The following is a 26,776-nucleotide window of genomic DNA, read 5'->3' on the forward strand; positions in this document are numbered from 1 at the left end:
CACGGCGCAGCAGTGTCCGATTGAGTTGCCTGGGAATGAGTGGTGCTTGGCACATCTCAGTTCTAGTACACCATGCCTCGGGTATTCCCACTCGGCGGAATTGCAACGTGTTGGCGATAAAGCTGGCATCACCGAGTGACAACGATCATAATTACGGTATCCTTGGCCGTTTATGGGTCCGTGACGTTGCGTGTGTGACGTCACGGGCAAATATCCAGAGACGCATCACGCTGCTTCGGTGGCCAATTTTGAAACGCGTGGCAGAATTCATTGCTTGGAACGAAAAATATAGCCATCTGCATCCCCGCGTGTGCTTTATGCATTCACTCACTCATTATCACTTTTGGATACTCTGGATCATATTTCATTAGTTTCGAAGTGTTTTGGCACTATTTCAGGTTTCAATTCTATATCCCTTCAAATGTGCAATGACTCGCTCCACCAACTAGCTCAGCGGAGACGATCCTAAACTATGTGCCGGCAGTCCATTGTTTCACCGTAATTGCCAGTTTCTTTACGCTATTTCTGCAAGCAGAAAGACAATATTGTTATTGAAGCGACGCAAGCAAGAATGAACTGTCGGCATGTCAATTAGTAATAATACTGGTCTTCGGTTCAATTGTATCAGGTCTGCCAAAGGCTCCCCTAAAATTTTTTAGGATCTAGTAAGACACACTCTTTAAAGACAGCTTTGTCCGTAACAGGGTTGGGCAGAAATACTCAAAAATGTATTTGGAAATACAAATACCGGGATACATTAAAATTGTAGCTAAAATACTGATACTAAGATACATCTGTAAAAATGTATCGTGATACGTATCTGAAATACATTATAAAAAGAGGCAAAAAGTATTTGGAAATACAAATACAGGAATACATTTTAGGGAGGGCAGAAATACAAATACAGAAATACTGATAGTGGAATACATTTTCCACATTTTTTGAGACGCCAACTGAGATGAAGCTTGAAGTTTGAAGTGGATGTTTTCGATCCTGAAATTACTTTCCTGTAGGCTTGGCACTTTGCCTTGAAGGTAGTGGTTTCGAACGACAAGGAGTCTTCAATGGGCACCAAAAAACGTTCCATCAAGGGCTGACCGCGGTCCCTACCATGACACGCTGTCTGTCTGACGAGGGAATCCTGTCAACCTTGATCACATGATGTCACTGTGGAATGAACTAGTATTCTTTATCTGTAGGTGTGGCCTTGAACATAAAACTTTACCACGCTGCTGTATGAAAGGTCAACACATACTTTCGTTGTAGGTTACCTAGTTGAAGATCGTGGATGCAGTGTCATTTGGAATTTTTGAGAATAGTGGACCACCTGAAGCATCTTGGAATACATGTCTTATCTTCTGTTACGGTTGAAAAAACGATACGGTAGAATCCTTGTTCTGAAGGTCCTTACTACCGACCCTCCGCCACCAACGCACGGATTGCAGTCCTCAAGTTTTTCCTAGCATTATTCAAACAAAGACCTCGTGGATAGCGAGCTGATATTTCCGGCACAGGTGCGAGCTGTCCGAGAAACGGCGGTCTCGAGACGAGTCGCGGGAACGTAGTCTGGGATAGCACAGCGAGGTCACTTCTGTCATCCTTCTGGGTTTCGGATCACCAGAGCAGCGGGTCACGTTCACGTCGGCTGATGACGTACCCTTGAGCCGTGCAATGTTACGGGCGCAGCCCCAAATGCATTCGAATATATGTTGAACTTTACAGCGTGAGTCTTCCTGCTATATCAAGTCAACCACCACCAGGCTCGTGCTGCAACGGAATGTGACTCAGCTTTGCCGGCTGGGTGTACTCTGTACGCTAAGGCGAGAGAGACGGTTAGCAGCGGGCATTGGATGCCAGCAAACAATGACTGAAGAAATCCCTACCTGAGGACCTGCGGCAGAAGATGCTCTGACTCCACTCCTGGCACGCCACCTGGTTCGAGTTTCCGACTGCGCAACACTTCTCAGAAGAGAGAAGAGGACACATAGAAAAATAGTTTGCAGAATCAAAAGGAAACTTGATCAGCATAGTAACAATGCCCCAGCATTTCCTTGACTTTGGTGCCCTCAGAAATAAAAAAAAGGGGGGTTCACACTTTTTTTTTTTTTTTCGGGGGGGGGGGGGGGGGGGGGGGGGGAGTGTTTCTCAAGAAATGTAACGAAATACATTTCATCCTGATTGTATCGTGATACAAAGAAACATTCCAAATGTATTTTGATACAGGAATACAGATACTGGTGCAAAAAATGTATCGCGATACAGAAATACGGATACGAAATGTATTTCTAAAATACTATCGCGATACATTTGTATCGCGATACTGCCCAACCCTGGTCCGTAATAATGTAGCATTCATTTGAAAACATATAGGTGACACATAAGATGCAAAGGAGACAAGCACGTTTGCTCATCTCTCCACGGAGCTTTTGCCACTTCCACTTCTGAACACTGACCAAAATTTTTAAGCTTTTGCTGCTGTTTGAAGATAGCGGGTGCATATGCAGAACTCTTCTTGGAAAAGGTTAATTTTCCTTGACACTCCAGTTTGTCACTGACAATGAATCTGCCTGCATTTTCATTACATTTTCTTGAAATCGACGAATCACTGCCTTAAAGGGGCCCTGCAACAACTTTTTGACTGGTTTTTAACTTGCACCGAACCTGAGCGCACTGAACGTAATAACTTAATGAAACTTTTCTTTTCTCGAATTTTGCTTTATTTTAAAAGTTATAGGCAAATTAAAATTACAAAAGCAAGCAAAAAATAACCTCCTTCATGATGTCGTTGGTTGTGGCTTGAGTGGCTGTGAACTAGAGGAGGGGTAGTAAGCTCTGCGAGTGCTCACGGCTGTTGCACTCCGTGTCGACGGCTCGAGAGGGCGCCACTAAAGCATGTGGTGGATAGGCTGTGTGAAGCGGGCAGCCATGGCGGCTCGCATTGCATTTGCTGCGCGATTAAAGACTAATTCGGCATGACACTTCATTGGCCACAAACGACAGCGAACACTTGGTAAAGATCAGTTCAGAACGGGAGCCACCTCGCGCTGTCATACCGCTAAACAACCAAATCGCAAGCCAAACCTGCGCCAAAGGCATTCGGAATGCTTGGAACCGGTCTAATTTTCGAGCCCGTATATGACTGCAGCGCCGCAACATACATCTGGTACCTTTCTACGCTCGCCGCTCATCGGTGCCTGATCCCACTATACCCCTTTCTAGTATGCGTCGCCTCTTCCACCGCTTGGTGGCGGGTATATCGACGAGTCATTTCTTGTTTCTGTACTTTATAAACTGCATTTGCTTTTTTCTGATCTAAAATACTGAACAAAAACTACTTTCATAAATAATTGAAACGGTTTGCACTCTATATTTGTATTTCAACTAAAAAAAAGCTTTTAGTGGCTCTGACCAGTAGTAAGGCTAGCACCAAAGACCTCACATACCACATGCTTTCGGCACCGCGGGTCGCCCCCGTAGGTGGAGGAGGTTTCCACGTCGTCCGGTTAAAATATGACACATTGATATTTAGTTACTGTCTTCCTGCTCTCTTGCTTCCCCTTTTTGACATGGAAGCCACAAAAAAGCTAGACGCTTAAATATGATTGCAGGGCCCCATTAAAGCGTCCCTAAAAAGAAAAGAAAACATTTTTTTTTAACAACCTGGTTAATACAGGCGTGTCAAAAAATTAATTTTACGCAAAAAAGAAAAAAAAGTTTAGAGCAATATTGACGGCGCGAGATGCGATTTAGTTGGTAGTCACCTCCTTTCCATTTGTTTTCTCTCGGCATTTCGGGCGCGTGGAGGAGTGGTGGATCGGTTTCGCCTTCACTTTGAGGTGGAAAAAGTGCATGCTATCTCGTTGAGTTTGAAAGGGTGAAGGACCATTCTATGACATCATGGACCTTGTGCGCAGAATTTCAAATAAATCTTTCGCCATCAATATAGCTCTAAAATGTTTTTTTTTTTTTTTTTTTTTTTTTCGTATTAAGCTTACTTTTTATTTATAGAAACCAAATTTATAGAAAAAAAAAAAGTTTTTTTTTTTAGGGGCCCTTTAAGTTACTTTATGTTGTGTTCATGGCACGTAGCACTGTGCACACTAAGAGATTATTCCAGAGTCTTGGACACAGCAAACTCCTTGAGTTCTTGAGATGTGCATGACTATGCCTTGGGTTACTTTAGCTGCCGTTGCTAAGAATGTATTGCGCGACATGCTAAAAGGCATACAGGCTTTGTTCTAGCGTACAGAGTCAGGTGTATCTCAATAAGATCCTCATTTTATAATGTGCAGTTTGGTCTTAAGCTACAGTGTTGTTGGTAAGATAGTAGACGACACGTTTTATTCAGGGAGACTTTATAGATCCGGTGGTCTGCGCATTGCTCCTCAGCACATTCCTGGAAGCCTCGAGTATAGGATTCAGCAGCGTAAGCGAAAGTGCGCCTACGGCTCATTCACGCGTTGTGGATAGCCATTAGTTGGATTATACTACAATTCCTGGCATTTGAGAAGTTTAAACGCGAAAAATATTTGGAGTTGACACGGGAACGTGTGGTGGATAATGTAGCTTTAACAGCACCATGAGAGAGTGTCTGAGGACAGTGCAATTCCAAAGGAAAGATTACATGGCTAGAAATTTAAGGGCAGCCATAGGATCTTAATAGTTTCTTGTTGATGTGCAGCGAGGTTGCTGTGATGGCTGAAGAAGCAGATGAAGAACTCCTCTCTTTGTCGGAAGAAGCTAGGCCTCCGACGCCCCAGAAGGCAGCTCAAGAACCCCGAGCGAGCTTTGAGGTGACGTCTCTTGTGGGCGACTCTGTCCTCGTTGTGAGGATGACCTTTTGATGTGTCATGTGACATAATTTCAAACTTTATTGTGCCTGTTATCTCCTTTTGACCTGTATGTGAGTCAAGTCTGTCAAGGGACACTATCTGCATTTCTTCGGAAATGGAAAGTGTGGACTTATATTTGACCAGTCCCACCTGCATGAGTGCCTTTTTGCGTGGCTACCAGCTCAGACTCGCAGCTTTTTAGCAGTATTGCCAGATTGGAAAGTGGTTGCAATACCAGAATCTCATGGCAGTTTCTCCAGATTTCACCAAACATAAAAATCAGCAAAAAATAAATAAATAAAAGTTTTATTAAAAGAGATTAAGTATTAATATTCAGAATTCATATTTTAAAAAGAAGAAATCAACCAAGCATGTTACTTTATTTTAATTTATTAACCAAAAGTTTATCAGGTAGTGCTTTTTCGTGTTGCACAGTGCTTGCAGACCCGGGTGTCAATCTCTGAAGATGATGGTTAAGCAGCTTGTTGCTGCTTTGCCATGCTGTTTTGTTTGACTGTGCTGTTTTGAACCTGGTGCTGTCTTCGTTCAAGAGAAAGGAAGTTCAGAACCCTGTGCTTTCTGGGGTGAATGTTAAGAAGAATTTGGGGCTTCTTGTTTTGTGAAGGCATGCTGATTTGCTGTTTGCATTGCAGCTGGGCCCCACGCCACAGCCAGATGATGTTGGGGGCTCCAGACACTATAACAACACGCGAGCATCTCGTTACGATCACAGGGAGGAAAAAAAGAAAACAAAAGTGGACGAGGAGTTGCAAGGTACGTCAGGCAGTTTCGTAATATGTTCTTTGGGTTAGCCTCCGCTTTGTGTTTCTGGCAGGGCTGCGGGCCCAATAGAGTTAGGCTGTGGGAGTTGTCCACTTTTCTGAAAGCGGAGACCGTGAGACTGATCTGATGTTGCGTACGTTAATTGATTTTTGACAACACTCATCACAGAAAAAAAAAATATTACAAAGAGGGTAAAGATGCTTGAGCACAAACATGAGACGTGAAATATTGAACCACCCGGTTAAATGTAGCCAATCATCCTTCATGCCAATCTCTCTAAAATCACCTGTTTTGAAAAGTGAAACACCTCGGGTCGTCACTGACTGTGACATTTGATGATGAAGCTGCTGAACTCATCAGGTGAAGAAAATGCTCCCTACAACACCCCAATATGACAGGAATCTTCCTTTGTACAAATGACACTGTTGATCGCTCCTCTAAATTATTTATTTAAGTGCATTCTTTACCAAATGAGTGATAATAGAGGCAGGCTTACCATTACACTGGTAAACCTGCCTTTATAGTGTGAAAGTTGTTATACAGTCGAACCTCGTAACGAACTAGCATTGGGAGCAGAGATTTGTTTGCTATATGCGATATTCGTTATAAAAGTACACACAAAAAGTGATGCAAACGTTCCCGCAATCGAGCCCATGCAAGAACTTGCACAGCACTAAGATATAAAAACGCGCTATCGCGGACCACGAGACCCATACCTGTCACTAAGCAGTATTAAATAAATCGGAGCATGAGGATATCAATTTGCAACACAAGAAACAACGTTAGCTGGATGTATTATTCCATTTATTTGAAGACGTCATTCTGGGCTGGTGTTTCTTCACCTTGGCCACCATGCTGGAGCCAACCGCTGCTCGCGCTGAAATCATCATGCCCTAACAGACGTGCCGGACTGATTGCTTTCGTCTGTCAGTCAGTCGTCGGTCAGTCTTGACGGTGTTGTTTGCATAGCAGACTTCAATCTTCTTCCTTGCACTCGGGATGGTAGATATCGTGCTAGGTGCAATCACGAAGTCCGCAGTGATGTCTTTTTTCTTTCGACTGCTGTCCACAGCCTGCCTTAACTTTCGTCTTCAGGGAGAGCTTTTCGCTTCGTCGCCATTTTCAGCTCCGCTACGAGTGTCGTGGTTGGCGGTTGGCTTTAGTCTGCACTGGTTCTTGATGCCTCGCATAAAAGCCAGGAGCTGCGCAACCGCCATTATTCGCCTGGTTCATAGGTGGCGCTACCTCCCTAAAAGTGCATTTTTGCACATCGGGCGGTCTAAACTTTCGGAATTTTTCATTTAGAAATTACTTTTTGTATTTTTTTTTTACTTTTCAATAATCTTCGTAGTATTTTGTGGCACAAGAAAATCAGGAATTGCTTCGCTATAACCGATAGCGCATCAGATTTCACGGTTTCGGTTTCGTTATATAATTAGAACTCCCATTCAAATAAAGCATGACCAACCAAACTTCGTGATTAGTTTGCTATATCCGATAATTCGCTTTATCAATGTTTGTTATAAAGAGAATCAACTGTACCAAGTTGCTGAAGACCTGCAGAAGCATTGCCCACAGATGTGGGTTTGGCTTGTTTGTGTCATAAGAAACAGTATCAGCGTGAACGCGCCTCCACGTGTCGCCGCTACCTGAGGCGCCGCCCTGCGGCGCCGTTGTGAAGTTTTGCGCATGCGTGTAGAAATCCTGTCGCTGTTCTCGCTTTGACTGCCAACCCCCGTCTGCCGTCTGCTATGCGCGCGCTGGTGGCCGCTCGTGCTGTCGTCTGCTATGCGACTCCTGTGCGCGCTGGCGGTTGCTCACGCTGTCGTCGCCTATGCGACTCGTGTTCGCGCTGGCGTCCGCTCGTGCTGTCGTCTGCTATGTGACTCCTGTGTGCGCTGGCGGCCGCTCACGCTGTCGTCTCCTATGCGACTTGTATTCACGCTGGTGTCCGCTCGTGTTGTCGTCTGCCGCACAACGTTGCGTGCTCCGGCGGACACACGCGCTTTCTACGCGAGTTGTGTTTGCCCTGGACAGCTCGTTCCTTTATGCTTGTATTATCCAGTTCACCGTTTTCAGCGGTCTTCCAGCCATGATGGATATAGCCCTCTGAGAGTAGCCTCGGAGGGACAGCTCAACTATGTTGATCCGTTCGTAGTCAGGAACTCTAGCCATTTTTCACTACACTGAATGTTTTCCGGGCTCACCGTAGTTGAACGCTAAGCTTTGCAGATATTTTGTCTTTATTCTATTTGTCTGTTGTCGCTGTATCTCGACCCCATGAAAGAAGCCAGCTACTTATCACGTATCAAATGTAGGCATTGCGTTATCGCACAGGAAACTCGTGAATCATGTTAAGTCGTTTGTCTGAGTTGTGACGGAAATACACGAGTCGCATAGCAGACGACAGCGCGAGCGGCCGCCAGCGCGCGCATAGCAGACGACAGACGGGGGTTAACAGTCAAAGCGAGAACAGCGACAGGATTTCTACACGCATGCGCAAAACTTCACAACGGCGCCGCAGGGAGGCGCCTCAGGTAGCGGCGACACGCGGAGGCGCGTTCACGCTCGTATTGTTTCTGATAGTACATTAAACTACAAAGACTTTGATTCCTACGTATTACGGTGACATATTGCATTGCATTTTCTAAGGAGCATCTAAAAATCGAGGTTTTTTGGACTGCGTGAAACATCCATGCAACACCCTACAGCAGCATGAGCAACAAAACATCGCGATAGCCAAGTAGAAAGGTTGGACAGATATTCAACTTTATTTCTCCATCAAATGATAATTTTAGACTGATCAAAACATCGGGTTATTTATTGGCATTCTTGTGATTGCGATATAGTTTCGGTTTCAAACACATTTGGGTCCTCCCTTTTTTGGTAACCATCGTAACCATGATGCTTGTTCTGCCGCAGCTCGCATTTCTTATGGAATACAGTTGTGGAACCTGATTGTGGATTAGAATTATATTAATAATAAAGCAAAGCATTAAAAAATTATAATCCCAGGAGGACTCAAACTCAAAACTTCGCAAAAGTGGTGCACGCATAACCTTTGAACTATCAGCACATTCGTCTTGAGTCGCTTATTTTTGCAGATGTGCTAGGACATTTTAGCAGTTGGAGTTTCCTCATCATTTTCCTTTATTACGATCTCCCTCAGCAGTAACTTGACAAGCCATTCTTCAAGTATGCAAAAGCGATTAATTTTGCTTGTATTTCCAGCCCTTTCGTCCTTTCACTGCGAGCAGATCAGCAATTTTCTGGTCAAAGCGAGGACATATTTGCGGCTCGTTATTTGACGATCGTATTGGAATGCGGCTTGACCAATCGAAATCGCGAACGATTCCCTCAAACTCTCCTCTGTAGCATGACAGACGGTAGCACAAACTACATATGGTGTCAGCGTATGGCTCGAAACCTAAAAGCCAACCGCGATGTAATAAGCGATGCTAGAGCTCAATTAAATTGGCTGTCTTGCAGTTGTCTGAGCATAATACCTTCTGTCAGATGTCACCCGTTGACTTGCATGCGTGATGTCATTGTGGTGCTGCTGTTGGAGCGATGTGTGATGCTCTGACTTTCCCAAGTCCAGTCTACATCGCCATCTTGCTCAGGCAACTAAAATTTTCTATTGGTTACTTTTCGTGACATATTTGTAAAACCGAGAAAGAAGCTCCCCAGGAAACTGAAAGAGTATTTTTTACGCTAGTAAATTAATTCTGGCAATCAAACAAATGAACGTGTGTTATGTAATAAAGAACAAGGATTCCAAATAGATATATAGCTCAGAATTTTTTTAAAACTTTTCACGACCCCTTTAAAGGGCAACTCCAGTTCACATTTATTTTCAATATTAAAAAAAATACAATAAAGTTCTCTTTAGTGTTGCAAAAAAAACAAAACAAACAACAACACCCAACAAATATTTCAATTTTATTCTGCCTAAAAGCTAATGAAACTGGAAAACAAAGTTGGAAGTGAGCGAAATTACCAAGATCTGCTAAACCTAGCGGACAAGGCTTGGTGTAGCCAACGGCGCAGTCAATACTACTGTGTCGGTGCAGCCCACCCTGCACTACCTACGTCATGCTCGGGGAGATTTGTTTGCTTGTTTTGTACTTTTTCAAGCAAAGGCAGTGCTAGCATTGCGCTCATCGTCGGCCACGTGATGCGCCTGTGTGCTCCTATGCAAGCGTGCATCATCGCCGGCAGCACCCGTCGCGTGCGAGAGAGCAAGTTTGCGGCATTGAGCACGTCATAGCTCTACGAACCTGTCGCGACATATTTACGTGCGGTTTACTGAGCTTCACTTTCTATTAATGTTTTTAAAACAAGCTCTTGTTTTGAACCAATTTCTGCACTAAAGCACAAGCTGCGTTCACGGTAGTGTAGGCATCGTCGGGAGTAGCAGACCACCGATTGTAGCAGGCGACACTTCCGCCCTTGCGCCGAACTGCAGCCGGCCGCCTGGTACGCGATGTCACTATTTGTACCACATGGTTAGGGCATGTAAGTGGCGACAAAGGAGCAGTGCTGCCCGCCGCAGGCGAGGTCTTGGTTTTGGTTTCTGGCAAGCTTTGAATGCAGACTACGCAGAAGATATTACACATTTACAGCGGAGCTGTTAAGGGCAAGTTTCCCCAGGATCATGTCCCCCGCAAAGAATGTCGACACAAAACTCTGGACAGCTACCGCCATCTATGAGCGGCGGCGGCAACCAGGCAATCGGCTTGCCGGCCTTGCTCATAGATGGCGACAACCTTTCCAGCCTTTCCACTCTGGTTTTCACCAGAGTGGAAAGGCTGAATTCCTCTAGGTGTTGTCCTCGAGGTCATCCTAGAAGTCGTTCTTGGTGTTGTCCTAAACATCGTCCTTGAGGTTGTCCTTAAGGTTGTCCAAAAAGTTGTCCTCAAGGTTGTCCTAGAAGTTGTCCTTGAGGTCGTTATAGAAGTCGTCCTTGAGGTCGTCCTTGATGTCGTCCGAGAGGTTCTCGAGGTCGTACTAGAAGTCATTCTTGAGGTCGTCCTCGAAATCGTCCCAGAAGTCATCCTTGAGGTCGTCCTAGATGTTGTCTTCGAAATCGTCCTAGAAGTCCTCCTTGAGGTCATCCTAGATGTCGTCCCTGAGGTCGTCCGAGGCGTCGTCCTTGAGGTCGTCTAGATGTCGTCCCCGATGTCGTCCTCTAGGCGTCGTCCTCGAGGTCGCCTTAGAAGTCGTCCTTGAGGTCGTCCTAGACATCGTCCTTGAGGTCGTCCTAAACCTTGTCCTAAATGTCGTCCTTAAAGTCGTCCAAGAAGTCGTCCTTGACGTCTGACCATAGCAAAGCTTCGCTGGTCTTCCTTCTTCACCAGAGTGGAAAGGCTGAAAGTTTTTTCAAAAAGAAATCATGTAAAACCGTTTATTACTACCTTGTGATATATAATCAACCATTAACTCAAATTTCTTGGAATTGACTGGAGTTGCCCTTTAATATCAAATAGAGCATGTTCACTGGGACTGCCTATGTACGGAACTTGTCTTGAGGGGGGCCATCTGCAATGTTACAAGGGGGTGCATTGACATTACTAAGTAGAAAGGTATGAAAACTTGAGTTACGGATATAAACATAAATTTTGTGTTCACTTGAAAATTGTGACCAAGTCGTTTCTGTTTTTCATAACAATAAGGATTCTGTGCTAATCTTTGATAGGTATGTATTAAATGCATATAGAGTGTTAAGTGCCATGCCTCCTCAAGTTCACAGAGTTTTTGGCCTCAACACTTGTTTATCTGTGTGCTTGTGCTTCTGTTCAGATGTGATTATGCACCATTATTTTGTAGCACTCGGGCTCTGGGAAGAGGACATGACGAAAGAACAGAAGCTCGAACTCCTGGTGAGTGCTCAAGCCTTTTTTCAATACCTAAGAGTTTTGATTAAGTGTTAACTGCAGGATTAAAGAAAAATTGGATGGAATGAGCAAGCAGAGTTGACTGTCTATTGCAGAAAGTTGTTGCCATGTCCAAGGAGACTGCCAAGATGGAGGAAGCCGTGCGCAACAGCCACTTCTCCCCCTCATCGTCTGCGGAATGGTTTGGATCAGGAGCACATGCCATCGCACCGTCATCGCCCCTGGTGAGTTCGGTTGAATGTCCAAACTGAAACAAAATTGCCAGGGAAAGATATCATGCTGGATGACATGGGAATTCTATGTAGGAACAAACATGGAAACTCGCTGTAGGAACGTAGCAGGTCTGTGTTGACTGAGTTCAGACAATGGACTACACCATCTGTAAACTGATGAACAAAGGGTAAATTTTTTATAACAGAAACAGAATTAAAGGGACCAATGCAACAATTTTTCTGTGTTGTGTTTATGTATATGTTTATACAGCATGAAGTTTGTCTGCCCCAACTGGCAGCTGGAGTTTCTAACGTGCACTATGCAGTATGACACATGACCGCATGCCAATACAATGCTCATCCAGATCGAAATGGACAAGGGTGGGGATTGAACCCAGGATCCCTGGGTGCTGCAGCAGGAGCTTTGGCTCCACTTGCTTAGAGCTGGTGTGCGCTAGCCCACTCGGCTACCGATCCCCCTAACAACTATTTTTGTATTTTCTGTAAATACTGTTTAGAATTATTCCTTGAGATTCATAACCTTTGAAACACACATTTGTTTTTTTCTCCTCACAATGTAGAAAAAATTCTAGAAAAACAAGCAGCCCCCTCAACTGGCAACCAAAAGCAGCCATGTGATTTGAAATGATCATATGCTGCACTCGCTGAGGTCGGCAGAGCACTGCGCACGTGCCGAGTTTCACGCGTTGTTAAGGTTCTGCTAATCCTGTCATCGCAGCGATCGGTCACGAGCCACTAGCCAAATGCCTGTCGAGGCATTGATTGGGAAGAGCCGAAATTGAAGGCTCGTGCGGTGCTCGTGTCCACTGTATGAGCTGCATTTAAATAGTGTCACTGCGGAGATCGTAAAGCTTGGGGACGAGATCCTGGGGATCGCTTTGTTGACTATGCCAGCAGTCTGATCCCCACAACATTGTCATCAAGTCTCACAAAGAAGGGACTGAAAGAAAACGTCAGATTTCCTCCTTGAATTTACGTGGCGACAAATAACCTTCTTGGTCAGTGGCATTCTGTGTGAGTAGGCTTGGGTCCCAGTAGTGCCAATAAGCTTATGTGAAGCGAAGGACATTCCTACATTATATTGTTGTGCAGCCTCTTTAAAGTTGTAAATTTGAAGGGAAAGGAGGCATAGACAAGCTTTTTGAACTGTAAGAAACGCTGGTGCAAGGATACACTGGTCGGTATGGTGCAGACATGCATCCGTGTGTGTCCCTTTTTATTGCGCAGGTCTTGAATTTAGTGGTTTAACACAAATTGTGTTCTATAAGCCGAATTTTATGAGAAAATTATTACGGAGTATTGTCATGAAGAACCATCATGGCACGAGTGTTACGACCAAGCGTCGTGAACGACCGACATGCTGGGATTGTTACGCGAAGTTGTGGGTACAAAGTTTAGAGTCAGGACACCCCTGCGGGGCTCGCATCTGGGTCGGCAAGGCGGCTGTTGGGTATTATAACCACTGAGCCACGTCTACAGCTCCGTCAAGAATAAAAAGCGGAGAATAGCCGAGTAAGGCCCTGTTAGACAGGGCGGTGTCGCAAGTGTATCGAGATATGTCACCACGAGATGTATATGGACTTGTACGAGAAGACAATAAAGTGATATTCCACTGCTCGCCATGATGGCCTTGACTAATCGTTCCTGATATACGGTGTCAGAAGTTGCTCTTCCTTCATCTGTACGTGGAAGGACTTCATCCACCTCATGGTTTGCTGCTCTCCGGAAACGTAGCCGACAGTTGGCGCAAGTTTGAGCAACGCCTGAAGCTCTAGCTGGCCGCCACCGAGCCAGCCAAGGCAGGCACCAAAAAACAGAAGGCAGCGCTCTTCCTCCATGTAGCCGGTGTTGAAGCCATCAAAGTCTTCGACACCTTTGAGCTGACGGAAGAAGAAAGGGCAAGCTATATCGTCCTTATTATGAAGTTCGAGGAATATTGCACTCCTAGATGTAGTGAGACCTACGAGCGCTATAAATTCAGGACACAAATGCAAGCGGAAGGTGAGCCATTCAAAACTTTTATCGAGAAGTGAAGCTGAAGGCCTAATCGTGCAACTTTGAACAGCTGTCCGATTTCATGATTCGAGACCAAATTGTGTACGACGTCACTGAGAAGCGATTACGAGAAAAGCTCCTTCGAGAAGACGACCTAACCTTGGAAAAGGCAGTCACGTTCTCCAAAGTGGCAGAGGTAGCCAAAGAAAGGCAGAAGACGCGGGACAACCCAGAAAGGAGCGTAGCTCCTGTTTCCAAGCGGAAAATGCAAGCTTGCTCCAATACCAAAAGATGTGGAAAATGCAACATGCATCACAAACCACGGAAATGTCCAGCATACGGCAAAACATGCCACGTACGTAACAAAAAGAATCACTTCTCGGCTTGTCGCAAATCCAAGAAGACAGTATATAACCAAGACGATTTTTCAGTTTTGGAGATTGGAAGTGGCAGTGCTGACTGGATAATACCAGTGACCGTTTCTGGCAAAGAAGTTCAACTGAATGTTGACACGGATTCCCAAGCCAACCTTCTACCGCTATCGACTTTCAGGAAACTAAGGGGAACGAGTGTGCCGAAACCGTCAAAGGCTGTACTGAAAAACTACAGTGGAGGAGTCATTGGACACATTGGAATAAAAGAACTGCAAGTCAAAGTCAGTGGGACAGAAGCAATGCTAGACTTCCTCATCGTCAAGAATGCAAGTCGGGCTCTTCTCGGACTCAAGGCATGTGAGTCATTTGGGCTAACCAACCATGTCAACACCGTGAAAGGTGCCAAGGGCCATGCAAATTCGATCATAGAAAAATCTCCCAAGTTGTTTGAGGGTATCAGATGTACCGCTAAAGAGTACAGGATGGTTCTGAAAAACGGAATTTAACCAGTCATCCAAGCAGCTCGCCGAGTACCACAGCTGCCCGAGGAACCTCTGAAAGAACTAAACAGAATGGAACAGTCTAGAATAATAATCAGGATGGAAGAACCATCAGACTGGGTCAGCCTGCTCGTTGTCATTCAGGAGAAGGACAACAAACTACAAGTGTGTATGAATCCCAGATTCTTCAACGAAAGCCTGAAGCGCGAGCAATATGAAATGCCAAGAAGGGAAGACATTGAGGCGGAGCTGGCTGGTGCACTATTTTTCTCCAGGTTAGACACCATCGTGGGCTTCCACCAGTTCCCCCTGGATAAAGAAACGTCGCACATCTGCACATTCAGCACTCTGTTTGGGCGATACCGCTTCAAGCGTCTTCCGTTCGGAATTTCGTCTGCACCGGAGGTCTTTCGGGAGGCAGTGACACGGATCTTCGACGACCTACTGTGCGTTCGAGTTTACTTAGACAATATCCTCATTTGGGCTGCCACGCATGGGGAGTATGATAAATGACTCTAAAGAGCTCTTGAAGTGGCTCGAAACGGAGGCATGGCATTAAATGCAAAAAAGTGCCAGTCTTGCGTCACAGAGGTCATCTTTTTGGGTGACATGGTGCCCAAAGACGGGATGCAGCCTGATCCTGAGTTCGTTAAAAGTGTTCTACAGATGCCTGCTCCGACAACCAAAAAAGGAATTCAACAGATAATGGGTGTCGTCACCTACTTTGGAAAATACCTACCCGCCTCGACTTTCAGACAAGACCAACAAGTTACAAGATCTACTAGAGGATTCTTCCATCTGTGAGTGGACACCGGCTCATGACAAGGAATGGCGAGAGATCAAAGTGTCGCTCACTGCAGCGCCAGTGCTTGCTTTCTTCGACCAATCCCTTGCAATTAAGGTGTCTACGAACGCTTCTAAATACGGCTTGGGAGCAGCGTTACTCCAGCAGCACGGAAACGAATGGCATCCAGTGGCTTATGACACAAGAGTACTCACAGACAGCTAGACAAGATACTCTTATATTGATAAGGACGTGCTTTGCAACACCTACGGGTGTGAACGACTTTATGATTTTACCTATGGAAAAGGTGATAGTAGAAACTGATCACAAACCACTTATACCTTTTCCAAGAAGAGCGTAGGAAACATGCCTTTAAAACTGCAGCGTTTTGTTTTTTTACAGCGAAGCTGTCTATGGCTAGGTTCTGGCTGATCGTCTCTGGGGTCAGACCGAGCGTAGACTAACAATTTTGTACAGTTAATGCTGCAGGTGCCGGCGCCGCATGCTCACACCTTCCCCGTATAAAATATTAAAAATAAATAACCAAAATAAAGCGTTGGCAAACGTGCGTGCAAGATGCCATTTGTTTTAGGCTTTTGCTTTAGAACAGTCCATGCTGCAGACACCGGTGCCGCACGCGTGCGCTTTTCCTGCGCGTTGCTTCTCTCTCCCCCGTGACATTGCGCAATGCCACGCGCTTTTCGGCGGCCACCTGTCAAAGTTCGCACCACTGTCCTTATCAGTTGGATTTCAGACTTCACATCGGTTGCACTCGTGTTGCACATTCCAAAGAGGAGTAGCGGTAGTATGAGGAGCGTCGGTGCTCCCAGAAGCGAGAATGGGCACGCCGCCAACATGAAACCGCCGTTGCCACTGCTCCCAGCCCGACATAGCAAATTCCACGAGAGAGCCAGCTTTGCTGGACTTCCCTCTTCACGGGGTGGAAGGGCTCTCAATTTTTATTCTACTCATGAGGTACGATTGCGAGTTTCAGTTTGTTCCTGGCAAACAACTGCTTCTTACAAATGGACTTCCAAAAGCGCCCATCCAAAAAACCAAAACCGAACAGGTCGAAGACTGAGACGTTGAAGTCCACGCAGTTTCCGTTTTTTCAATTCTAGTGAGCAAGCAGACACTTAATCATTTAGTTTTTACAGCTCAAGATTATGAGGGACTACACTGTACCGCAAAAGCGCTAGAAGCCCATCAGCGAATTGACGGACCGTTCAAACCTTTTGCTACAGAACAATCCATGGTAAACGGTGTACTGCTGAAAGGATCGAAAGTTATCATTCCTAGGACACTCCAAAAAGAAAGGCTCAAAGAGTACACGCAGGGCACCTTGGTGTCGCCAAATGTAAAGAAAAGGCAAAAACGTTGATGTTATTGAAATGACGTTTGAGATCCACAAAATGATCGGCCGCTGCAAGACATGCAAACATTATGCAAATCGCCAGCCAAAAGAAGCACTCATGATGCGACCTACACCGAGCCAACCATGGGAACGTGTGGGAGTAGACCTCTGCCAGTATGCTCAAAGACCAAACCTTGTGGCCTTCGATGCATGCTCAAACTTTCCAGAAGTAGAGGTTCCACCCGATACAACTGCAACCACCGTAGTCAGCAAACTTTTCAGTAACAGGCCACAGTTTGTCTCACGAGAATTTAGAGTGTTCGCCTCGAAGTATAAGTTTGAGCACGTGACCTCAGTCCAACGGCCTGTCTGAAAAGGGCGTACAAGTTATAAAGAGGTTACTTAAGAAAACCAATCACGCAAACCAAAATTTCTACCTGGGTTTGTTAAATTACAGATCCTCATGATTAGAAGAAGGAAAGTCACCTAGCAAACTTCTAATGAGTCACCGGATCCCTTTCAGGATACCTAACTTCACAAAGAACCGCTATGATTGTGTCCAGAAACATAAACAGAGCAAAATCAATGGATGAAACTTCTCATTGTTGCAACCTGGAGATGTCAGCATATCACACGATGACGGTTGGACTCTGAAAGCTCAAGTCGAGACATCAGTAGCACCGAGATCTTACAAGGTCACTGCCATGGACGGGCGTAATCTCCAAAGAAATAGCAAGCACCTTCTCCCCTCCTCTGAAGACTTCGATACTCAGAACCGGTCACAGGGGACTGAGGAGTCTAATAATGACACTGAAGGGCGAACTTTACCTATGGCATTGCAGCAGAGTGCTGTGAGAACTGTGGTAACACTGACAACTTCGTCTGCAGCTGAACCATACGTGATGCTGCGACAGCAAGAACACCACACTGGCATTCCTGTTTGCACCTCAGTGCAATTGAAGTACATTTAACAGATTTCATGTGCCTGCAAGTCCGGCATTCTTGCTCACTCAGTAAAGAAAGGGGGTGTATCGGGATATGTCACCATGAGACGTATGTAGACTATTAGGAGAAGACAATAAAGTGATATTCGACTGCTTGCCATAATGGTCTTGATTAGTCGTTCCTGATACAGCACAGAACCACGCGACTGCTCACTTTATTGGAGTCACACAGCGGGCCAGAGCGAAGTGTGCTCGCTAACCTCGAAAGAGAAGTTTGCAGGGGTTTTTGTGAGTGCCGTGAACGCAAGAAGTTGGGGCGGCAAGCCCAGAAAACCATGCCTCAATCCGGCACAAAGTGCACACACCGTGTGAGGTTTGTCGTAGTCCTGTTCGGCCCAGACAAGCTCCCTTGGCAAACTACACACATCATGTGTGGTTTGTGCGGGACTCATTTTGTGCTTCCCAATTTTCGTCAACATGATCAAGCTTTTTTTTTTCCCCCTTCACCGCAGAGCCACATGAGTCCAAAGCAAAAGGTGGAAGAAGTGACGCTGGAGTGCGAAGAAGGTGTATTGCCTCCAAGCCCGGAAAAATTGGCAAGTATTTTTAAATCTCAATGGCATTGCACAGATTCTTTTCTAATAATAATAATGATAGTAATAATTTACATGGTTTTTATAAAGGGTACTAAGCTTCATAAATGGTGCACATATGGCAAAAAAGCATTAGAAAAACAAAATGATACAATCATGCAAAAGCATGACGAGGCAAACACATCAGGCACTCGGGTTATTTCAGCAACTCTAGGCCTTATAAATGGTATGCATATGGCAAAAAAGTACTAAAAGAACAAAATTATACATATATTAAAGTACGACGAAGCAGAGAGATAAGACACTCGGTCACTTCAACAATACTACTTGCTGAAAATATTTCTATAGCACTGTGTGAGTTCTGCTTCACTGTAATGTTTGCGATAGTTAAAACCCGAGTTTCATTGTTGTTATTGCTAGGCTCGAATATCCGTAGTAGTTTTAGGACAAACATTTGTTTTTTGTTTAGCTGATGTTGGCTAATATCTGTTAAATCGATAGCAGTCTCTTCAGCGTAAGCATAACTAGAAGTGGAGTGCAATTACACGCTCTATAAAATGAACATTCACCAGTATGTAAGGAAAGTAGCTTAGACATAGAAGCAAGAATGGTCCTTAAAGAGATGTTGAACCAAAATTTGGATTTTAGAAAACAATGCAGGAGCTGTAGGCGGGACGCTACAATCCCTACAACACTACTCGTAAGGCGATACTATCTCGAATGGATGGCCATATTTTTGGAAAAAGAGGTCGAGATTGAACAAGGCCGATGAGCAGCGTGACGTCAAGATATCTTATTTCCTCCTCTCTTCGCTTTGCCCCCTCGAGGCGGAGAAGACGCAAGGCCGTTCCCTCTCCTTTTCTGAGAAACAAGACTTAAACATATCTGTCAAATGCGCCTCCCCTGTCCTCTGTTCGGGATATTGCTGTATGAGTGATATTTTGGTGTTTGTAGCATCCCGTTGCACACTTTTACAGCCGTGTTTTGTGGAATCCAAATTTTGGTTCTGCATCCCTTTAACGGGACCCTGACAGGGTATTTTTGCTCGCCAAGGTTTCTATTTGTACATGACATACGAGAGCCCAACTACCCAGAAGACAATTTGCGGCTCAAAATTTGTTTTCTTTCCGCCTGAAAACCGCCAATCAAGAGCTGACCGGTTTGAGTCGCGCTCACTCTCTTCTTCGTGGTCACGTGCCGTTTTCTATGGTGTAGACAGAACCACCAAAAAAATAATCAAAGTTGTGGGTCATCGAAGGCACACACTCAAGATTAAAAATAGAAAAAAAAAAAAATACCCATTTTTTTGTGGCCTCTAAAAAAATTGCAAATACAGTCGCCGACCGATTTTTCGAACTCCGATAATTCGGACTTGTTCAATATTTTGGAGCTAAAGGAGGGATCGTGGCTTACCCAATAGAAATAGTGCATATTCACGACCAATGTTTTGAACTGCTTGAAGTCCGAAATTGCGATCATTCAGACAAAATTGCCGCGAGTGATCAGCGGGAAACACCACCGAGAAGCGGCCATTTTGAATTTTATGTTGGCTGCAAGTGGATTGGCTTGGTTTGGCAGCGCTACTTGGGTACTCCTGAGTCCTACCGGTAGGTGATGCTGTACGACTTTTTTTTTTCTAGCTGCACGTCATTACTATCATCACTGTTGTTTCCATTTTGCTTTGTTCCTTCGCCATTGAAGTCATTGACTTGCGCCTCTCATCTCGTCTCGGTGAATCATATTTTCGGTCTACGCTGGCTTGGATGTCATTGCCCCACCTGTTCTTCCGCCACTGCGATCTGTTGCAGAGAAGTGCAGAAAGTACTGGACCATAACACTAGAAAAGAAGGCAACAATTCTCAAGCTAACAGAAAGTTTATGAACGCAAACGAGGCATAACCTAAAACAAGGCACGCAGGCATAACCTGAAGCAAGACACTATTTACGGCTTTTAGAGCGCAGCTCTTAGGCGCCCGTTTCCAGCGTGAGCGGCGTCACCAAGGTCACCCCAAGGTCATGTGACCCCCAAGGTCACGCATCCCCAAGGTCACGTGACCCCTCCCAATTTCCCCCAAGGTCACCTCAAGGTCACGTGACCTTGGGGTGACCTTCCCAAGGTCATGTGACCTCCCCTCCCCCTGAAGTAACGTGACCCCCTCCCCCCGGGGTCAGGTGACCCCCCTGGAGCACATTAAAGGAGGAAGAGGAGGAGGAGGGGTCTACCCTCCCCTCAGTACCCTTCCCACCTCAAGAGCTGCGCTCCAATTTGGCGTTACAGGGAGTTGTAAACGGCTTTCACTTTTTTTTAAAGCCTGCTAACACATAATAACATCAAGTTTTTTAATCTGCTGATTTTTCAGACTGCTCTATTATTTGGACGTTTTTTCGGTCCTTGCGAAGTCCAAAAAATTGGTCGGGGACTGTATACATTGATTGAAAAAAAAAAAAAAAAACAGTTACACAGCCACCTGACTTTTGGCAGCACTCTCTTCCTCTCTATTTCTTCTGCCTCCTCAGAGTTCAGTTTCGGTCTCAAGCAGCTGCATTTTTTTACTTTTATAAAAAATATATGAGACACTGCAGCAAAATAATATTATATGTCTCATCGGTCAGTCGGCCTTCAAGGTTTTTGAGCGAAAACACGTTAGCGACACGGAAGGTGCCAAAAGGTTTACGTGACCGCTCGGCTAATCAGAGGCAATGAAATTAGGAAGGATGACAAAGAGAATTAAGAAAAATCAAAGTAAACTCCTAGGCGTCGTCCTCTAGGCGTCGTCCTTGATGTTGTCCTTGACTGGCTTTCGCCTTCTTACATGTAAGCAGTCCTAAGTGTAGTCGTGTAATTTTGATTGGATAGTCTTCTGATACCATAACAAATTGCCTAACAAAAAATTAAAAAATTTTTTTTGGGGGGTGTCAGTGTCCGTTTAAAGCTGCTGCGTTTGCTATGCGAGGTCATGTCATATAAGGTGATGTCATATGACATCACGGCTTCGCACCAATCTCATGCGACGCCACACTGCAATGCTGCCCATATTTACACATACGTGTCATTAATGCATTCTGCATACTTTTGGACAGTTTATGTGCATTTCGACAATAGATCAAAAGACTACCATAGAATACTGCGCATCCGCCCATTCCACATTAAGCGCCCATTACCAAATTTGTAAGATCTGAGAAAATGTGCACAGTACATTTATATATAAAATTGATGGCCAGACAAGCGCCCATCCCCCATTTTTTTGTCATTATCTCCAAAGTTTGAGTGGGCACTTGCCCGGTATTTTATGGTAGCTTAATTTCTTTCCTTTGTGTATTGCTGTCCATGTCATCGTTCCTTGCTGCATATACCGTAATATCCCGAGTTGTCACCCACCACCCTGCCGCCCGAAATGCATAAAAAAAACTGGTGGGCCATGTCTCGGTGGGTAATCACAAAAAGTGTAGAAAAAGCTAAAAAACTCGTGTTTTTCTGTACAAATCCAGCGTGGCTGCAAAAGAGATACATTAAACTTGAAACTCGAATTAGTTTCATTGTTTTTTGCAAGAAATGCTCATGAAAAGATGTTTTACTATTGCAAAGTCTGTTGCTGGCATACGCACAACGAACACCGCCGATTGGCATACATCTCGAATGTTTGTTCTGTGAAAGCATATTCCTAACACCCCCACATTCTCTTCATCAATAAAAAAAAAAAAAAATTAATGAAGAAAATGGAAATACCACTTAGGCGCAGTGAGCGAGCGAGCAGATGAAAGGAGCGACGAAGAGCGATGCTGAAGAAACCAGAAAGCCGGCGTTCGCGTTGGCAGATACTTTGGCACTGGGCCGAGTCGGACGCCTTTCTAATCGCAAGGAGCAGGCTCTTGCACAATTTTCTTGTTTGGTGCGCACATGCGTGCATCCGTGCGCGGCATGCTATCAAGGCGGGTTGAGGCCGCGTTGCTGCGTGGCGTGCTCCACGAACACGGAGCTTGAGATGGGACACTCCCAAACGTCTGTGTGCGGTGTTCCATCAAATCTTTATTTACCCATTGGCTTTGTCTCAAACGCTGTACAATCTTACCAACCGCAGTCGCGACGTTCCGGGAGAAGGAGCAGGTTTGCAGCTTTGGTGGAGACTGACTGATCTTACACTCTGTAGTTACATACCAAGATATGGGGCGTTCGCTGACCTTGCGATCCTTGAATGGGTTACTGCTTGTGTTATCTTTCCAACTTTGTCTTTTTTGTCCGAACAAACTTTTTTAAAGCAAAACAAATTTTAATTTTGTTATTCATTTTTTTCCTTTTAGCACACATGTACTATGTCTTCAGGGTTGTGGAAGTCGGGGAGGAAGTGCATAAACAAAGAGAAGTGTCTTTCCCTCCTTTGTTTTACTTTGTCACGGACATCCTCCAACTGTAATGTCCGCGGCTGCGTCATTCAGGTAGAATGAACTTTTGCGGATTGCGGAGTCCACATTAGGGTATATTTTTGGGGGTGGGCGATCACTCGGTTTTTTGGGGAAATCGATATTCACCCAAAGAGTGGGGTGGCGATGACTTGGGGATGGCCGATGGCTCGAGATATTACTGTAAGTCTGTTTATGCCGGGCCTAGACAGTTCGCCCTTAACGTTCACTTTCCAAATTTTACCCTGAGGCTGTGTTCATTGCATTTCAGGATGCTCCGGGGACTCTGAAGCGGCTGCCGAACAACTCTCCACAAGCGATGTAAGGTCCACAGAAACTGTGACTGAAGTTTAATTTCAGAAGCTTCACTTTTTTTTAAAGTTGGCCTCTCAAATTTCGAGTCTGTGCTGTGCCAGCTTCTGTCTTAGCATGCAACCTTTGTGACTGTAACAAAAAGCTACTACTTCCAGCAATGTGGCTTTGGTTCATAGTTCAAAAAATATAAAAGTGCCAAAAACTGCACTGCTTCCCTTTGGCTGCTTCCAAAGGAAATGTAATGCAAAGGCATTACATCTCCTTTGGCACGGTCACCATGTGGCATTGTGATGTCACCTGGTCACTTGACGTCATGATGTCACGTCATGTGATGTCACATCATGTGGTGCAGTATCACCCGATGTCGCTTGCTGTGATGTCACATCATGTGGCGCACTGTCGCACGACGTCGTGCCATGCGATATCATATCATGTGCCTCAGTTTCACCTGACATCATTTGATGTCACATCAAGTGGTACACTGTCTTGTAATTTAAAGGTAACAGTGCAATAGATAACTCGTGCACTCAGACCACACGCACACTGTCAGAAAGGAACCTGTCACCTTGCGCTGTGAACTCTGGTTTGTATTTTCTTCTTCCTTTACACGGGCACCTTCGCGACTTAAAACAGAAACACATTTTAGAAAAAGGGACTCTGTATCCGATCTTGCATAGCGGCAATTCTCAGTGATCTATTTCTCGCACATCACGACAGACTATTTCTAAAGTGCCTAGGCTCCTCAAAAGGGGCAAAAATGTTTCGCTACGTAAAGTACTTTTTAGTACTCCTAGACATGAACGAACAAGACTTCCCGAACATTGTGCCCAGTATGCTCTCTTATTTTAAAACATGTTTAGACCTGTTAGAGATAACACATGCACTTCCTGAGCAAGGATGTTTAGGATTTCTGAACCTTAGACTGTTTCCTTTGCCCTGCCATGTATGTTGGTCATATGAGCCAAGGGGGGAAAAAACCACTCCTTAATTATGGTTCGGCTCATTTTAAGTTGGTAAAAAGGGATAGTATAGTGAATCGGTGCTTCAAAACTTCTATTTTAAAGTCCTACCCGCATTCAGTCCAAGTAAGCTTTGTAGCACAAGTATTCAGAATATAGAGAGCGGGTTGCTATCGCACCTGTTAACCTCAGTCGCTGAAAGCCTTCTTAAACAAATAAAAAAAGGTGAAAAGACACCTCTCAAATCATGAGATAAAAACAGAAATCAAAGACCGGCAGTTATACCTTACATTCTCAGCATATCCCATAACCTCAAGAAGATTGTAAACGAGCAAAGATTGATGTTGTCTTTACCGCTCCCCACAAACTCTCAGGTTTATGTAAAAAAAAGTTATTGCTACACCAAAAACCAATACAGGCTGCACAGAAAAGCATAAAACCCCTTACATCCCTTGCTGAGAAGGAGTGGTTTATTCCTTCCCCCTTTCATGTGGCGAACTTTACACAGGTCAAACTGGAAGATTTGTTAACGACCGATTAAGAGAATTCAACAACAAGATCTGAGTAGCCAATTCAGGACTTCTAGACATTCACTGCTACAACTGCTGATACTAAGCTAACTTTAAAAACGGCTCCGTAATCAGCAAGAATTGTTACCCACTCGCAAGAGAAATCATTGAAGCAGCAAGTATTGTGAAGCAGAGTGACACACGTGTTAGCAATCCTTCTATATTAATTTCCAAGAAGGAGTTGTTATACCTATACTCCACTTGAAAGTACCGCTAAATACCAATAAAGTTGTCTTACTCAGCATCGGAAAGAAAACAACAAAGCGTGATAACATTTATTTTTCATTTTTTATTGGTGTAAAGGAAGAAGACAAAAATACAAACCAGGTTTGATCATCAGCGCAATGTGAAAGGTTCCTTTTTAACGGTGTGCGTGTGGTCTGAGCTTGTGAGTTATCTTTTGCGCTGTTACTTTGAAGTCATGAATAGCCAATTTGCCCAACCTTCCATCTTATGATGTCATGTGACGTCACGTGTGGTGCACTGTCTGTGATGTCGTGTGGCACACTGTCAGTGACGTCACGAGACGTGATATTACATTATATGGTGCAGTGTCATGTCATGTGACGTCATGTGATGTTGCATTATGTGGCAAACTCGTATGATGCCATGCCATTTGATGTCACATCATGTGGCACAATGTTGCATAACGTCACATATGGGATGTCACATCATGTGGCATACTGTGACGTCGTGCGTACAACGTTACATCATGTGGCACACCGTGACGTCACATCATGTGATGCACTGTCATGTGACACCGTGACTTCATGTCATTCTGTCACACCTCGAAACGTCTCCGAATCCACAATGTGACCACCAATTCCACAACACGACAACTCTAATGCAGAACATGGCATTGTGACATTGCACGACCTAACATCACGTGATGCGGTCACGTGATTGCCGTCACGTGACACCAATTGCGTCGACAACGTCATTTGATCGTCGTGTTCTAGACTTGGCGAGACAGGTTTTGGGTAATACTCGATAAGGTCTTTCAAAGCGCCCCTTCCCCCTCGCCGCACATGCTCTCCTCTCCCCCTGGTTTTAACCATTGAGTGGATGTGTCGCCGAGCCGCAACGGACAGATGCACACCATCCCCCGGTTTGACGGCCTTATAAATCCTGTTGCATTCAGAAAGCCTTTTTCAAAACGGCGATGTTCGTGTGCGCAGGTACGACGACGTGGACGAGGGAGACGAGTGGTACGGCGGCTTCCGGGCAAGGCAGGGGGATACCGGCAGAGGGCGCCAGCTGTACTCCTCCGTGCAGTCCAGGGTCAGCCTGCATCCCACACTAGTTGAAGTTCCTTGACATGCCCACAAGCACGGACAAATGCTGTGATAGGAATATCAGTCGGTCGCGCCATGGAGGTAGGAAGCTTCTGGACGCGACATGAGGCCCCCAGAGGTGAAGCCAGAAGTATGGAAGGACGCGTCCCTACGATGACCAAAACCAAGAGACGCTATTGGACGAAAAGGAGAGCCGACTTGGTGCCAACAGCTGATTTAGTCGCCTAGTCGGCTCTCCTCTTTGTCCAATAGCGTCTCTTGGTTTTGATCATTGCTGGGGGAATGTACAGTGCCCCTCAAACTTAACGCCGCCACTCGGTTTCGCGAATATTGATCCATTAAATTTTATTGCATGCTACCCAAACATGAAATGATCGCTGCAGCTGCTGGAATACCTTTCACTGGTTAAGTTTTCATCGGGGACGCAAATCTTCACCAACCATTTTGACTGCTATGTTCAGGAATAGCTCAAAAAGTGAAGAAACCGAACCACCTCGTGGCGGCGTTAAGTTTGAGGCGCACTGTACCTCCACACTTCTGCCTTCACCTCTGGTGGCCTCATGTTGCCTCCAGAAACTTCCTACCTCCATAGGTTGCACGCTTTGTCTGTTCATGGGATGAATTCTAGTAAGGAGTGGAAACTGACAGATTAAGTTTACCTCGTGCCCAAACAGATTTCTGCGAGAGACATTTGATTCTACCTTTGTGCGCACGGATACTTGATGATCGAAATTGTTTGTGGTTTTATTTATTGGCATGAACCTGCGTCGATTATTGTCGTTATTACAGTGCATGGGCTTGTATGCTTCTTGTTCAGTTTGGCGTTTTAAAACCGCTATTTTAACTCTGGTGCAGATTTTGTTGTCGGCAAAACGTCCAGTTTTGAGGGAGGTTTCGTAAAGCAATTTCGCCTGTATAAATCATTCGCCATTTTGGTAGAAATATTTCTCG

General features: G+C 45.0%; 1 protein-coding gene across 3 annotated transcripts in view; it reads left to right on the plus strand.

Moving 5' to 3' along the window:
* Positions 1–26,776, plus strand: part of LOC8043592 (fibrous sheath CABYR-binding protein) — a 57,443-nt gene that overhangs the window by 1,200 nt on the left and 29,467 nt on the right. For all 3 annotated transcript variants that reach the window (XR_005797970.1, XR_003918501.4, XM_029979665.4), the window contains exons 2-8: positions 4,682–4,793; positions 5,486–5,606; positions 11,445–11,497; positions 11,608–11,736; positions 18,209–18,292; positions 22,959–23,008; positions 25,709–25,811. Coding sequence is in view for 1 of the 3 variants with exons in the window: in XM_029979665.4 (XP_029835525.2) it covers positions 4,682–4,793; positions 5,486–5,606; positions 11,445–11,497; positions 11,608–11,736; positions 18,209–18,292; positions 22,959–23,008; positions 25,709–25,811 (652 nt within the window). In the remaining 2 variants the exon portion in view is untranslated. The remainder of the gene's footprint in view (positions 1–4,681; positions 4,794–5,485; positions 5,607–11,444; positions 11,498–11,607; positions 11,737–18,208; positions 18,293–22,958; positions 23,009–25,708; positions 25,812–26,776) is intronic.

Source organism: Ixodes scapularis, unplaced genomic scaffold (assembly GCF_016920785.2).
Source record: "Ixodes scapularis isolate PalLabHiFi unplaced genomic scaffold, ASM1692078v2 PGA_scaffold3__209_contigs__length_174095766, whole genome shotgun sequence".
Classification (NCBI taxonomy): domain Eukaryota; kingdom Metazoa; phylum Arthropoda; class Arachnida; order Ixodida; family Ixodidae; genus Ixodes; species Ixodes scapularis.